Raw genomic sequence first — 15130 nt, 5'->3', positions numbered from 1 at the left:
TTCAATGAAATTATGTTTGAATATAATTGGAATATGAAAGTAAAGGAATGGTACTTTATAAAGGTTAAGAAAAAGAGATCTTTAGCAAGCCCCCAAAGTTATTAATGAAGATTAAAAGGAAAAAGCTGAATTGATTTTTATTATTACATTTAAGACACAGGTGTCAGGTCAACACAAATTGTAAATAATTCTATTTGGGTTTTTTTATACCTGCCTGAGATTCACATTTTCTTATTGAGAAAAATACAGGACTGTGAGCTTCATGGTCAGCAGAGAACGCTATGGGGCCAACTCTCTCCTCAACCAAGGCTGCTTTCCAGGCAGGCAAAGGATGGTGTCTGTGGCTCTGGCAGCCTGTGTTTGCCTTTTATTACCTGGTACTCTTAAGAAAAAATGGGTATGAGAGTGGTAACAATTTCTTTGTACTGACATCAATATTTTTTAAGTAAAAGCTTATTTATGGCAATTGTTGACATCTTCTTGATAAAAATTAAAAATAATAAATGTGCAATAAATTTCAGCAATTTCTATGAAGTCTTCGAAAACAGGAATGTATGGTAAGTAAATAAAAATTATCAGTCTATACAATTTAGTTAAACAGAAACTCTCCTAAGAGAGAGGGTTTGACAGAAACTCTCTCTCCTAAGAGAGAGGGTTTGGGGTGAAGCTATATCCAGAGCATGATACTAACCAAGTGTCATGGCATCCACTGAGGGCGAGGGTGAAATCTGTTTTCAGTTCAAAGAACAATTAGTACATTCTTTAGCTCACCAAAAAAGGTGTAGACACAGCCCCACTGCTAGTCAGAACCCGGAAGAAAGGAAGGATGAGGGCCACGCAGAACCACACAAAGCTAATTTATGACTCAGGCAGCCAGGGCTTTGCAGAATATATTGGAAGGAACAAATGAACCTAGAAATAGAGATGATGGCTTTGTACTTAAAGTGAACGAATAAAGGAGCACAGATTATGTAATTTCTGCAAGTTGTAAGGAAGGTCATGGTGTAAGAGGGAGACCAGCATGGGCCAAAGACAATGATGGACACACAGAGGAAGAAGACTAGAAAAGCAGGACAAAGCGAGAAGATCACATCTGCCACTTTTTCTACTTGCTATTATTTAGAGTCAAGATCTAGTTTTGCATAGAGTTTGTATAGATATAAATTAATTTTTTTTATAAATTTATTTATTTTGAGAGAGAGAGAGAGAAGCGGGCGTGAGCAGGGGAGGGGCACAGAGAAAGAGAGAATCCCAAACAGGCTTCGCACTCTCAGTGCACAGCCTGATGTGGGGCTTGATCTCACAAACCAGGAGATCGTGACCTGAATCGAAATCAAGAGTCAGACGCTCAACCAACTGAGTCACCCAGGCACCTCAATATAAACTAATTTTTAAATATTGCAATAGTCTATTAACTTAATACTTAAAAGTATATTAATAAATTTTACCTAATATTTAATCAAACAGAAATGTATTCTTACGATACAAAATTCAAAAGGTCTAATTTTATTTGGAATAGAAGAGTACTAACTTTATTGCTTTTGTAAAAAAATTATAATTATTACATTATAGTTCATTATTTCAAAAGGTAATGATTTATAGGACCCCATTTTTTGTATAATACTTTCTATCATTTTCTATCTATAACCATCAAATCAACTGCATTCTGTTTAAAGAGATATCTGGACCAACACTCACCAAATATTAATGGCTATTTCTAGGTGCATTCCCCTTTTCCAACTACATATCTGTTGTCAGACTTTTTTTTTCAGCCAAGATAATTTATCATAACACAAAAGTACAGAAACAGATATGAAAATCCAGAAGTTTCCAATTAAGAGATTTTCAAAAAAGTAACAAATGTAATGTTCTCACAAATATCTTGTTTTGGAAAATGAAGTATTTTTCATAAAAAATGTTATTGTTAATCTAATGGTGTTATCACTATTTTTTAAATGAAGAACATACACTGAGTTTTTAATCTCTTACATGGTAAGTATTGATAGTTATCATCTACACAAACCAAAGCTTTCTGGGGTCCTCCTCTGTCATTTGTAAGAGTGTAAAGACTCCCGAGTCCAAAACAATGAGAACTTTTATCCCAATGACTTCTAAATGTATAACTAAATCAAGTCTCTGATGGGTAACAGCTCACATAAATATGTTTAATAGACAACTCAAAATAAACAGCCCAAAGAGAACTCCTAATGCTACTGCAATCTGCTTGATTTGCCATTTCCCCAGTCTTTCCAATTTTGGCAAATGGCACTACAGTTGACCTAGTTGCTCATCTTCCAAACCTAGGATTCATCATTGACTGATTTCTTCTATAACTCCTCACATCTGACACATTTACAAGTTCCACTGACAGTACTGTTAAAATATATTCCTAACTATATCACTTCTCACCACCTTCATTCACAGTTATCACCCCAGCTGGGGCACCATATTCTCTTGGCATCTTGGAATTTTAAAACAAAACAAAACAAAAATTTACTGAGTAGGGTGTAGGTACAAAGGGTAGTTCCAGAAAAGTACAAGTGTTTTCTATATAATAATCATCATCATATATAGAAAAAAAATTTACATAATATTATGTTTTCTTTTTTTTTTTAGTATAGTGATTTAGTGATTACAGTGATTCAGTTTTCTCTAACCAAATTCTAAAACTCTTGACTCCAAAGAATAGGTGATATATAATATATATATATACATACATGTTGTGCAATAATTTTCATAAAAGAATCAAAGCATGTCACTGAAAGTTTTAAAAATGTTAGCACCAAATAAATTATATTTGAACACTTTATGTTTCAGAAAGTTTTTCATTTAGACAGTGGGTTAAAATGTAAATTCTACATTTTATTTTCAACTTACCTTATCGAGTTCATCTGAAATTGCAATACCTGGGATTCAAAAGAGATTTATAAAAAAGTTTTAGAAGCAGTTTTAATAACCCAATGTTAGAAACAAAAATAAAAGTTCTATTTGTAAAACTAGCACATTTTCCATTCTATTTTTTCTTGTTATTAGTGCTTCAGAATATTGAGGTACATCCTTCTCTACTAACAAAAACAAATTAGGAATTTAAGTCAACTATAACAGCATGAACTGCCCAGACAATGCAAATGTGCAACGAAGACAAAACAAGTACCATACTGCTCGCAGATCGTTAAACACAGAGCAAACATGCAAAGACAGGTGTGGAGATGTTGTTGTTATAATGACCATCAAGTACAGCTTAGCTTGTTACAATTTTGTTCCTTCTTAAGAATTGACTTAGACTCCTAGAGTGATTCAATATCAAGGCAGAATAGTGGTTGGAGATCATTTATTTTAATTTCCTTATTTTACAGATGAAAACACAGACTATAGAGCGTAAGGAATTTGCCCTCTATTCCCTCAGATGGACAGTTTCTTGAGTCAATGGATAAATGATTCCTCCTCACCAGTTCTCCTTCAAATAATCCACATATTTCTCATTGTATATCTCTAATTTCTATTTACCATTCCTCTAAAATTGGTCTAACTCAGAAATGTAAAAAGTTTTAGTCCTTAATTTATTTGTGATAATAGACTCTGTTAACCCCACTCTCCTTCTTGAAATGCCTCTCTTTTCTATTCTCTTTGTCTTCTTCACAAGAATCCTCTTTTTTGGGGAGGGGGGAGTCCTTCCCTGAAATGCCTAGGGTTCTTTGCTGAGGTGTCTTTTCACTTAATACACTTCCCGTGGTAATCTAACGTATACAACTGACATTTTTATTTCTCTCTATGGTGATGACTAGTGAATCTTTATCACCAGCATAGATCTTCTTCCTGAGCTACTTGCTGAATCCTTGTGGGCATTTCAATTTCAATATGTCAGGCTAAGGACATCCTCCCCCCATTGCCTCACTTCTCCTTTTTTTGAACAATGGTGTGCCTATGGCTGAACATGGGTACTCTGGCCACGTACTATAGCAGGAGTATCTAGCCCTCAGGTTTGGGGCCTAGGGTAAAGGGAAGCTGGTGTCCAATCCCAGTGTGGAATGAGCCAAGAGACAAGGAAAGTTCTCAGGTTTGAAGTCAAAGGAAACACAGAGAAAATAAAAACAGGTTGAAGCCAAAGTTCAGCGACTATAAAGCCCAAGAAAGAATGAGTTGGGTTGGAAAAGAGAACCTGAAAACAGTAATAAGAAAATGTCTGAGTATAAATCTCCTCACCCAATCAGGTATAGAATGTCTGTACAGGGTACTTTGTTGGTTTGCTATATATCATCTCTCTCTCTGTGGACCTAATAAATCAATTATACACAAAATAGAAAAAGATGCCCTACTTCATCTGAGTAAATGGTACGACTCTTCCCCCTGTAGATAAAATGAGAATCACAGGTATATTTGAGACACATTCTCCGTAGCAATACTCTATGAAATTCTTTTTTCATAAGGTTATTGGTAACAGGTCCCAGAATAAAACTCAAACTGGCTAAATAGGAAACTTCATTTGGGAAAGGAATTATGCCTCTAACTGTTCCAAGTGTGTGGTCTCACATATTTTGTTAAAATATCTATTATTATATTTTCCTAACATTTACATATTTTGATGACTTTGCCTAAGAAATTATCTAGACAAACCTCTATTATACATGTAATTCTTTCTGCTATTACTCATATCAAATTGCGTTAGGGTATTTTTCACTTTACATTATTTTATTTTTAATCAAAGCTTAAACTGATTAAAAGCAGTTGGAAGAATGTTAAAGAAATGTTCCTTTTCAGAAGCATGAAGTCCTAATGAGAACAGTATCTATTGAGGATCCAGGATTTTCCTCCTAGTTCCTAGAAGAGCATTCACACCTATTCCCTGACAGGAGACTAACCACTTTGTGGTACATCCTTATCTACTAACAAAAACAAATTAGGAATTTAAGTCAACTACAGCATGAACTGCCTGGACAATGCAAATGTGCAACAAAAACAAAACAAGTAAACATACTGCTTGTAGATCGCTAAATGCAGAGCAAACATGCAAAGACAGGTGTAGAGACGTTGTCTTTATGTTATAATGACAATCAAGTACAGCTTAGCCATTTCATTACCTCTTAAAATCCATTATATTTTAAGTTATATTTTATAAGTTCACAGAAACTGAGAAGCAGGGGGCACAGAAAATATACAAGAAGAACTATAGTGCGTTGCTACAATCTGTTGCAAGGAAAGAAGGCTCAGGGTTTGACTATGGGTGGGTAGTGGCTGGGATACACTGTCTTCCTAAAACTCAAACTGAAACCTTAAAGGAAACGTTGTCCTATCAGAGTAGCCAAAGAGGCTTGGCTTAGGGTAGCAATGGTGTGCAACTTATAGACGTGGGCTGCCTGTAAGAAACTGGGGAGAATGAGTTCCTGCAGAACTAAGCTTCTCTTCCGGATAAAGAGACAGGCAAGGGCTCCCACAGCCATGTCAGAGGTGGTTTCCTGATTCTGCTGTAGTGCAAACCTATCTGGATGGAGTCCCTTTGTGTCCTTCAACTTATGGGCATTTCCACGTATTCAAATCTCCAAAGAGGTCTCAGTGGTATCAGAAATTTATGTTAAAACACAGTTCTCACATTACCAAATTTGAGTTCTGCTCTCTCGAGGAAACGACAGCTATCTGCTTCACCAAGATGTTCATCTTCCCAGGTATCAGCTTAGCCCTACGCTTCAAATTCAGTTGTAGTTACAAGAAATGGAAGTAGCAACTTTTCAGAAGTCATTACAGCTTAGTCAGTGTATTTCATTTCCTAACAGTAGGTCAGAAAATTCTCATGGTATAAAATGGAACTAGGTACTTCTCCAAAATTTTTTCCCTATGGAAAAAAAAATCCCAAACTGGCCCAAAATGGCTTGTGAGAACCAATTCTGCACAATTCTTCCTAACTCTTCATTCAGTAATGTCACACTGATAGCCTGAAATTAGCCATGGTGGGAGTATTTACACCCTGGAGATTGGCAAATGCTACAAATAGGCATTATTCTTAGAGTCAGCATCCCAGCACACCACTGAGTATAATGGTGGTTATTGTGTTAAACATATGGTAAATGTTAAATATGGTCAATAGTGTTAAAGCAAATATCTGTGTAAGTATCACACATATCAACAAACAGAACATTACTGATACTCCAGACCTACCCCTGACCATCTGTCAATTAAAACACTCTTTAAGTAGGGGTGCTTGGGTGGCTCAGTCAGTCAAGCGCCTGACTTCGGCTCAGGTAATGATCTCAAGGTTCGTGAGTTCGGGCCCCACGTCGGGCTCTGTGCTGGCAGCTCAGCGCCTGGAGCCTGCTTCTGATTCTGTGTCTCCCTCCCCTCAGCTACTCCCCTGCTCACACTCTGTCTTCTCTCAAAAATAAATAAAGATTAAAAACATTTTTTAAACACTCTTTAGATAGGCTGCTGACTGCTTTTAGAGCAAAGGGAATTCCTGCTACCAACTGAGGGATTCTATCTTCAGTTTGGTTACTAAAGAACCAAGTTGGAAAACTTTTCTGTAAGGAGCTACATCGTAAATATTGCAGGATTTTCAAGTTTCATGTGGTCTATGTAATATCCTTCTTCTTTTAAACAATGTTTAAAAATGTAAGAAACATGCTTAGCTTATGGGCCACAAAAACAGACCACAGGCTAGATCTGGATCCTTGGTCAGAGTTTGAGGGAGTCTTGCTCTAGAGGCACATGCCAATTTTTATCCTTCATTATTGGCTCCATCAGTCTTCAAAGGACATTTCTAAACCTTAAGAGTTTTCATCAGGCCCCTACCCATCTCCTCACAGTAAAGGACTTTCTCACTATAAAGGACTTCAACTTCTAATATCCTGAAAAATTTGAAACTATCAGATTTAAACTCCTTAGCATCCTCCCCAAGCCATTTACATTGTTCTCTCTAATCGCAGAGGACAATATGTTCTCTCTCCTAAGAAGCCCAATTTCCACACCTGTTTCTTGACTCTGTCCTCATCTACCCTCTCTGGGATTTGCTTCATCTATTATCTTCCTTCTCTGTCCTGAATCAGCAAGTTCTTTCTTTTGGTTTCCTCTGATCACCCTAAAACCCATTACATAAAACCCATTACACCCACACACATATTCTGTTATCTCCCCTCTTCCCTGTCTGTCTCTATCTTTCTTTCTCTCTCTCTCTCATAGACACATGCACACATGTGCATGAAACTAAAGGAAACCAAACCAAAATAACTCAAAATCCTAACATCCTTGACTTTCCTCCACTATAATGTTCTCTTTCACACCTTTTCTTTTCTCATCAAAACTTTTCAAAGTGTTTATACTCCTTGTATCTCTTCCTTACTGTCCATTAACCCTTCCTTCCCCTACATACTAGCCTCTCCTTCCACTATTCTCTTGAAACGTCTGTATACACATCCTGATCGTGTAAACATATGGAACACTTTCTACTACAAAAAGATATCCTATTTTATTTCACTTTATGAAGCCAGTACATCTTAATCACAGAAAAATATAGACGACATAATACGGGGAAAAAGGAAAACAAGACTCCATTCACAGACAACTAATGATAACAGCTGGTTATGAATTCTTTCAAATAATTTTGTACACATGTACAGGCATACATATAAATACTGTATATCTATATAGGCATATATATGATAAAATTAAAACAAAACATACACACTTTTGTTACCTGCTTTTTATTTAAAGCATATCTAACTATATTTTATATTGCTATTTTCTACATCATTTTTAATGGCTATACAGTGTACCATTGTGTGAATGCACCATGATTTCTTTATCCATTTCTCTAATAATAAAAAATATTTAATTTCCAATTTTTCACTATTATGAGTCTCACAGCAGTGAACGATGGAAGTAGAGCTTGAAGACAGCAGCACACAATTTGGAATACATTTCCATCTTTTTCTTATAAACTTGTCTGCCACTTCAGACACCTCGGTTTCCTGAAATACTTTCCCCCCTTTGATTTTTATGAAAACATTCTAGCTTGGTTTTCATTCCACCCTTTCCATTCTTCTCAGCTAAATCACTTGTCTACTTATATCTCAAATGCTGATGGTGTATGTTGGTGGTTGTCTTTGCCTATGCACTGAAGATCCCCTCATCCTTATCCCTAATCAAGTACCTCCAAATAGGCAGCTTTTATATGTATGTGCTTGTCTGCTGGGACCAGAGAAGAGCTATCCACAACACCTGGATGCGCCTTCTGTATCTGAAACCGGGGTGTGAAACAATACTCCTCCTTCACACCCAAACCTTATTTGAGGTAGAGACAGCACCCAGTCGCCTTGATTATAAACAAAACCAAAACAGAAAACAAATTCTTATTTGAGCTAGACACAGCACCAGGCACCTTGATTATAGACAAAACCAAAAACTAAAACAAACACTTTCTTCTCTCTTTATGTGCACCCTTCCTTCATAAGAACCAAAAACTGTTAGTCATATAAGAATCCACATTTTCTTAAGTCCATTCTCTCTTTTCTATCCCGTGGCTTTTTTGATCTCATCTTTGCCTTGAGGCATGAACCATAATCACTGTCCCAGAGAGATTATTCAAAAGCATGGGATGGCGGTTGCTTACAAGATCCCTGTAGCATAGAAGCCGCCACCCCCTGACTCCCCTGCCACCTAGACTTCCTTCTTCATTGCCTTTTTTACTTGCTTTATCCTTTGTGCATCAACAGTATAAATAACTTTCCTCTTACACACATGCCTCCCTCCCCATGATATATCTTCACTCTCCTTTCACCCTAGCTTTACCATTTCATCCTTCTAGACTCCATTCAGATACAGTTTCCATCAGGTTGGCCCTAAACCCCCTTGTTGGAGGCTCTTTGATGCTCCCATAAGCTCCCGTAAGGTGCCTTTTACAAGGCTTTGAAATCCTGCTTCTCACACCTATCTCTCTTACTAACCAGTGAACTTGAAGTCTGGGTGCACATGTGAGCCACCTTGTACCCCCACAGGCATGTATGAGGACCAGATGAATCCGTGTGGCAATGAATGGATAAACAACTGCTGCGCTATCTGCTTCCTTCTCACTCCCAGGCTGTCATTCTCCAACTCCTCAGGCTGTTTGTCAGGCAAGACTTTCTGGGTATGTTCATGATTAACAAACTAAAAAAGTCATTTGTTATTTTTTTCTTGGCTGAGTCCAGACTGCTATTATCAGTCACGGAACATAAATATCTGTCTTCCGTCCTCTCAGCAGCTGGGTTCTTTTCCGTGGCAAAGTTCCAGCCAGTGTTTCTCATGAACTGCAATCTATAGACTGATGTCTGGATGGACTAAAGATACTCATCCTATTGCTGCTTCACTTCAGGGAAAAATGCTAAGAGCAGCAAAAGCCTTAGGCTCAGAAAATGCTGGAAGCCCTGCTACCCTGGAAACAGAACTTTACTAAGGAAAAAATTCTACTGACCAATATCATACAATAGGGAGCTTTTAGTTTGTTATTTACCTACTTACTTACCTATTTATTTTTAAGTGTAACTCCTTCAATAGATAGGCATAAATAGCAAGTAAGTGTGTTCAGAGAAAAATATAGAAGCACAAAAAGGGGGCACCAAATCCAGTCCAGGAAGGACAGCAACAGTAATTCATTTTGGAAGAAATGATATTTAAGCTGAGCCTAGAGAGAGGAATAGGATTTAGCTTGGCTGAAATGGAATCTATAGAGAGAAGTGACGGTGACATTTCAGGGTACAGGGACAACATAAGCAAAAATGTAAAATAGAGGACCTTCAATAAGTGTGAAAAACTCCTGTGTCGCTGGTGCGTAAATGGCTAGACGATAAGCCTTGAAAGATGATACAGGAGACCGGGTCAGATCAAGTGACACATTCTATGAGGTTTTAAGGAAACACTGAATATCTGCAAGAACTTGGAGTCAGGTTTTCACTTTAGATCCATCACACTGATCACAGCAAGGGACTGGAGGAACTGAGAAACAAGAGTGTGGGCAAGACTGGTTGTTCATTCCTCAAGCCATTTCCGTATTTCTCCTGCGCCCACAAGCTAGACTACATTTCCCAGCCTCACAGCTAGTTGTGCAATGTGGTCAGAGGGAATGCACTACACTTTTGCCTCTAGGCTTCAGATCTACTTCTCCCTTCTGCAGGACTGTTGGAGGCCATGTACTGAAGATTGCAGAGTAACAGGAGGGAAGTAGTCTGCATCCCTACCACACCACACTGAACTACTTTTTGAGGGGAAAATACTTACGTTGTATTCAGCCACAGAGATTCTGGCCATGAGATTCCCCTAACACAGGTTATGCAATCCAGCCAGCCACTAGCTCAGTAAGGGCAGGGACTGCATCTGTTTTTCTCCATCACGGGGCAGGAATGAAATGAAACAAAACAGAACATGTTAAATGGATAAACCAATGATTTGGTCAGTGATGTTGAGAGTATGAACTAGGGGTAGAGAAGAGAATCAAACCCAAGATAGAGGGAAGATGAGCAAGATTTAGTAATTAATTACTCACGAACAGTTAGGAAGAGAAAGGAATCTGTAAGGTTCCAGTCTGTGAGAACTGGAAAGTGATGGATGGTGCTGTCACCTAAGAAGAAGCATGAGGAAGAAAAGCCATGTTTGAAGAGAGGTGTATGATCTACTTAGACACACTGAGTTTTGCACGGCAGTGGAATATCCGAATGGAGATAGGCTTCAAACATTTTCCACGAAGTGTAAACAGTCTGGATGGGAAATATACTCAATTGAGTTAGCTGTGTGGGGCTGACCATTGTAACTGTGAGGGAGGATGACAATGGAAACAGAACATTTGAGAGAACAAAGGATGACTTGTGGGAACAGCATTCAAAGTGGCCAGGAAGACAGAGGAGCACCGGAGTGAAACCTGTAAGAAATGGTGTGAAGGGCATCCGAGAAGATCAAATGAGGGCCTGGGCCCAGAAAGCAGATCTGAGAGTCTGAAGACAGACAGAATAATCAATGGTGTTAAAACTACCAGAGCAATTCTGTAAGATGAGGACTGGAAAAGTGTTCATTCAGTTTGACCATCTGGGTTCAACTGGTGACCGCAGTGAGAAAGGTTTCAATAGAATGATAGGTGCAATCACAGAGCCACACTGAGGGGAGAAAGGAGGAGAAACAAGCAGAGATAATGAGTGTTCATCACTTCTTCTGAAAATTTGTATCAAAGAGGAAGAAGAAATTCTGACGTCTTGAGGTAACTCAAACTCAAGAGAAGATTTTTCATGGGTGTTTGTTTTTAACATTAATTACAGCTGTGGTATCCAATGGTAGCCACTCATCATGTGGCTGCTGAATATTCGAAATGTGGCTAGTTCAAACTGAGATGTGATGTGAACTAAAATTCACAACTAATTTTGAAGACCTGGTATGAAAAAAATATCCCAATAATAATTTTAATATGGAATACAAGTTTAATGGATAACTTAGATACACTGGGCTAAATAAAATATTTTATTAAAATTAACTTTACAGGTTTCTTTTTGCTTTATTGTAATGTGCCTGTTTGAAAATATAAAATGTAATGTGGCTCACATTACATTTCTGTTGGGCCATGCTCAGCTGGAGCATGTTACAGGATATTAGGGATAAGCAGTAATACACTTATAATATATGTGGTAGGCAGAATTCTAAGATGGTCCCCAAGGTACACAATTGTGTACTCCTTTCTCTTTGAGTCTGCATGGTGGGACTATAAATATGAATATGAAAGGATATCATTCTCATGATTTGGTTACTAACTGGTTCAGTGAGTAAATCAGAAGAGACGTTATCTTGGATGGCCCTGACCTAGTCAAATGAGCCTTTTAAAAGAAGGCCAAGCTTCAGAGAGATGATCCTCAGTGCATTCAAAGAAGTAGTTGTGAACTACCATTACCAGAAGATCACAAAGCAAGAACCTGAGAATGGCCTCTGTTTCTAAGAGCAATCCCCGGCCAATAGCCAATGAGAAAACAGAGATCTTAGTACTACAACAGAAAGGACTAAATTTGGCCAATGACCTGAATGAGCGTAGAAAGAGACCCCGAAGCCTCAGGTGAGATCGCAGCACCAACCAGCACCTTAATTTCAGCTTGCCTAGACGCAGAGTAGAGGACTCAACTAACCTACGCCTGTACTCCCGAGCCACAGAAACTATAAGGTAGTAAATTGGTATTTTTTTAAAGCCACTAAGTTTGTGGTCATCTGTGACACGGTAATAGAAATATAATATCTAATATTTAATTAGCAATTATTATGTATCATAATTAATCATAATTAATGATACATATTGCAATTTTACAGAAAAGGTAATTGAGACACAGAGAAGTTAAGAAATTTTCCCAGAATCATAAAACCAGCATCAGTGGGACTGGAATTAGAAAGAGTTCCACATACAGAAAAGACAAAATGATTAATGGGAATCAGATCTCAGAGGACTGGGAAGGAAATGGGATCAAGATCATGGGTGGAAAGCTTAGCCTTAAACAAGAGGAACAACTCCTCCATTGAGAAGGGCAGGATAGATGTGGATGTATTTTCGTATGCAGATGGGTAGAGGGGAACACATTTTACACATTTTACAATTAAGTTTTTCTATGAAGCTGGAGGCAAGCTAATTGCTAAAACAGTGAGGCAGGGAATAAATATGGGTGTGAAGATTATTGTGTGGGTTTTTCATAGTTGCAGAACAGTGGAGAAAGGGAGGGACTGACCAAGATAAGTAACTGTGCTGAAAATCAAGAATCTAGATGTAGGGTTCAGCTGGACCCTGCCATTTTTCCTTGGAGCTCTCAGCCTTACTGGTGAAGAACCGAAGACTGCAGCACTTACGCCAAGATGGGAATTTCACACAGAGACACAGCAGGAGAATGGAAACAACAGGGAACAAGAATATTGGTGACACAAGCTCATAGTTCAGTATGGGCAGGGGAAGCAAGAAAAAAAGATGAAAAAGAATGAAGTGCAAATATACTGCAGACACTCCAATGTACTGAAGGTCACAATTCAGGAAGAACAAGAGTGAGGATAACAAAGAGCTAGAAAGAATGCAAGCAGGAGGAACCACAATCTGTAAGCCGTGAGTACATTTAACTTTGGAATATAAATTATAGGTCATTAAAACAAAGACTTGTGAAAACTGGAGAGGTCTTGATGGTAATCCGGGATAAATTACTTCATTTTACAAAAGAGGAAATTTGAGGAAGCAGGTCAAATGATATACTCAAACCTGGGAGGTGCCTGGGTGATTCAGTCAGTTAAGTGCCCAACTCTTGATTTTGGCTCGGGTCATGACCTCGCGATCTGTGAGATGGATCCCTGCACCAGGCTCTGTGCTGACAGCGCAATGCCCACTTGGGATTCCCAAGAAAAATCAGTATGAATTAACTTTGGGATATGTATTTTATTTTCTTTATATCAATACCTATAGAAAAATGCTTATATCTATACTCACATTCATATCCATATCTACACATATACCCACATTAATATCCATATGCATATATAAATATTTATTAAACAGAAATATGAGCAGTCACAAGCAAAGATAAGTAGGCCCCTGTTACATTGGGGGTGGTTTTAAGTCCATTTTCCCTTCTCTCCATTAAAGAAGAATTACAATGAATAAAGGGATGATAGAACCCGTCTTTTAGAAAACCACAGTAATAATTGTTCTAAGCAAGAGTCACCAACAGATGCTGAAATTACTGGGTGAAAGTGTGAAAAAGAAACATGATATTTTCGAAGGCTTCATGTATCTTTCCTAAGATATTTATTAACTACAAAAAGGAACAGTATTAACTTTATAATGGTGAAAGCTGGTAGACACCACTTAACCAACTGACTGAGGTTAGTATCACCAGTAGTATGATGATGGGCCCTAATATAATGCACTGAGAAGGATGCTGCCCTAAGGCCCTTCAATCACAGCCACTAAAAGAGATACATTATTTGGGAATGTGAAGGTCTTGTATCTTTGCAACTTCCCTATTCAAAAACAATTTTTCTCACTACTTGAAAGTCAGATGGAAACCAACACTTGAAGGAAAAGGCATGAGTCCAGGCTCTTGGATTGTGAAAGTCAGGTTTGAAGAACATTTGGAAATGCAGCAAAAGGAGGGATCCAGGAACCAAAAATCCACTATGCCTATCATATCATGACTATGCAGCATTACAAGACACTGCAAGTTTTTCTAACACATCTACCTTTTAAGGGAATCATAACATAAAGAGAGTCACAGTTATTGACTGACTTTAAGATAAAGCATTACATTGAAAGGTTTGCAAAAAGCCAGGAAAAAAAAGCATGGTACAGTTGTTACTGAAACAAAATTCCCACTTGCGAACTGAAGAGAATACCTAGTCTTTCCCGTTATTATTTAAATCCTGTCAGGAGAGAGAGAGAGAGAGAGAGAGAGAGAGAGAGAGAGAGAGAGAGAGAGAGAGAGAGAGAGAGAGAGAGAGAGAGAGAGAGAGACTGAGGAAGAGAAAGAGACAGAGAGAGAATTGAAGCCTGGATAAGCTGACAGCTGCAGAGGTGAGATAATTCTATCATTTTGAGAGATATAAATGATTTTTTGCTGTCAGTCTGAGGTAAACAACAAACACTTCCAAAATATGTCACATCTTTTGGAAAGTACAACTGAGATAAAGCAAACCTTGCCAGAGAGAATTCTACCAGAAACTACAAAAATTAAGAGATCACTAAAAATTTTCAAACTTTCCTATCAACAGCTATGGCACTGGAGAGAGAAAGGTCCACAATAACATGACACTGAATAATCACTTTGACCATGCCTGGAAGAAAAAGTCCATTTCCTATGTGTTAGTAAATAAAACAATGCAAAACAATCATTAGAGATGGGAGATTAGGTTAGAGAAAGAGTTACCAACCTGAAGCTATTATAAAATCAAATAAGAATTAATGACATTCTGCTTCAGGAAGATAAAGAACTAAGCTGGTGATTACATAGTTAAATAATGGGCATACAGACTGCTAAATAAACACCAGTAAACGGTAAAGCTGCATTTCTACTAATTTACACTGGTCATCTCGGGCAAACTAATAACTTAGTAGTTAGTCACATGTTGGGCCGAAGACAGAAAGTTTGTATTAAACCTCAGATATTGAAAATCA

The 15130-nt window shown here is 37.9% G+C and overlaps 1 protein-coding gene across 1 annotated transcript in view; it reads right to left on the bottom strand.

Annotated features, from left to right (window-relative positions):
- CF2H8orf34 (chromosome F2 C8orf34 homolog) overlaps positions 1 to 15130 on the bottom strand; it is a 413397-nt gene that overhangs the window by 284744 nt on the left and 113523 nt on the right. Inside the window, 1 exon segment of the mRNA XM_043601164.1 lies at positions 2878 to 2906. Coding sequence (XP_043457099.1) covers positions 2878 to 2906 — 29 coding nt within the window.

This window comes from Prionailurus bengalensis, chromosome F2 (genome assembly GCF_016509475.1).
Source record: "Prionailurus bengalensis isolate Pbe53 chromosome F2, Fcat_Pben_1.1_paternal_pri, whole genome shotgun sequence".
NCBI classification, from domain to species: Eukaryota; Metazoa; Chordata; class Mammalia; order Carnivora; family Felidae; genus Prionailurus; species Prionailurus bengalensis.
The sequence above is the reverse complement of the archived record's forward strand: the minus strand, read 5'-3'. Positions and strand labels throughout refer to the sequence as shown.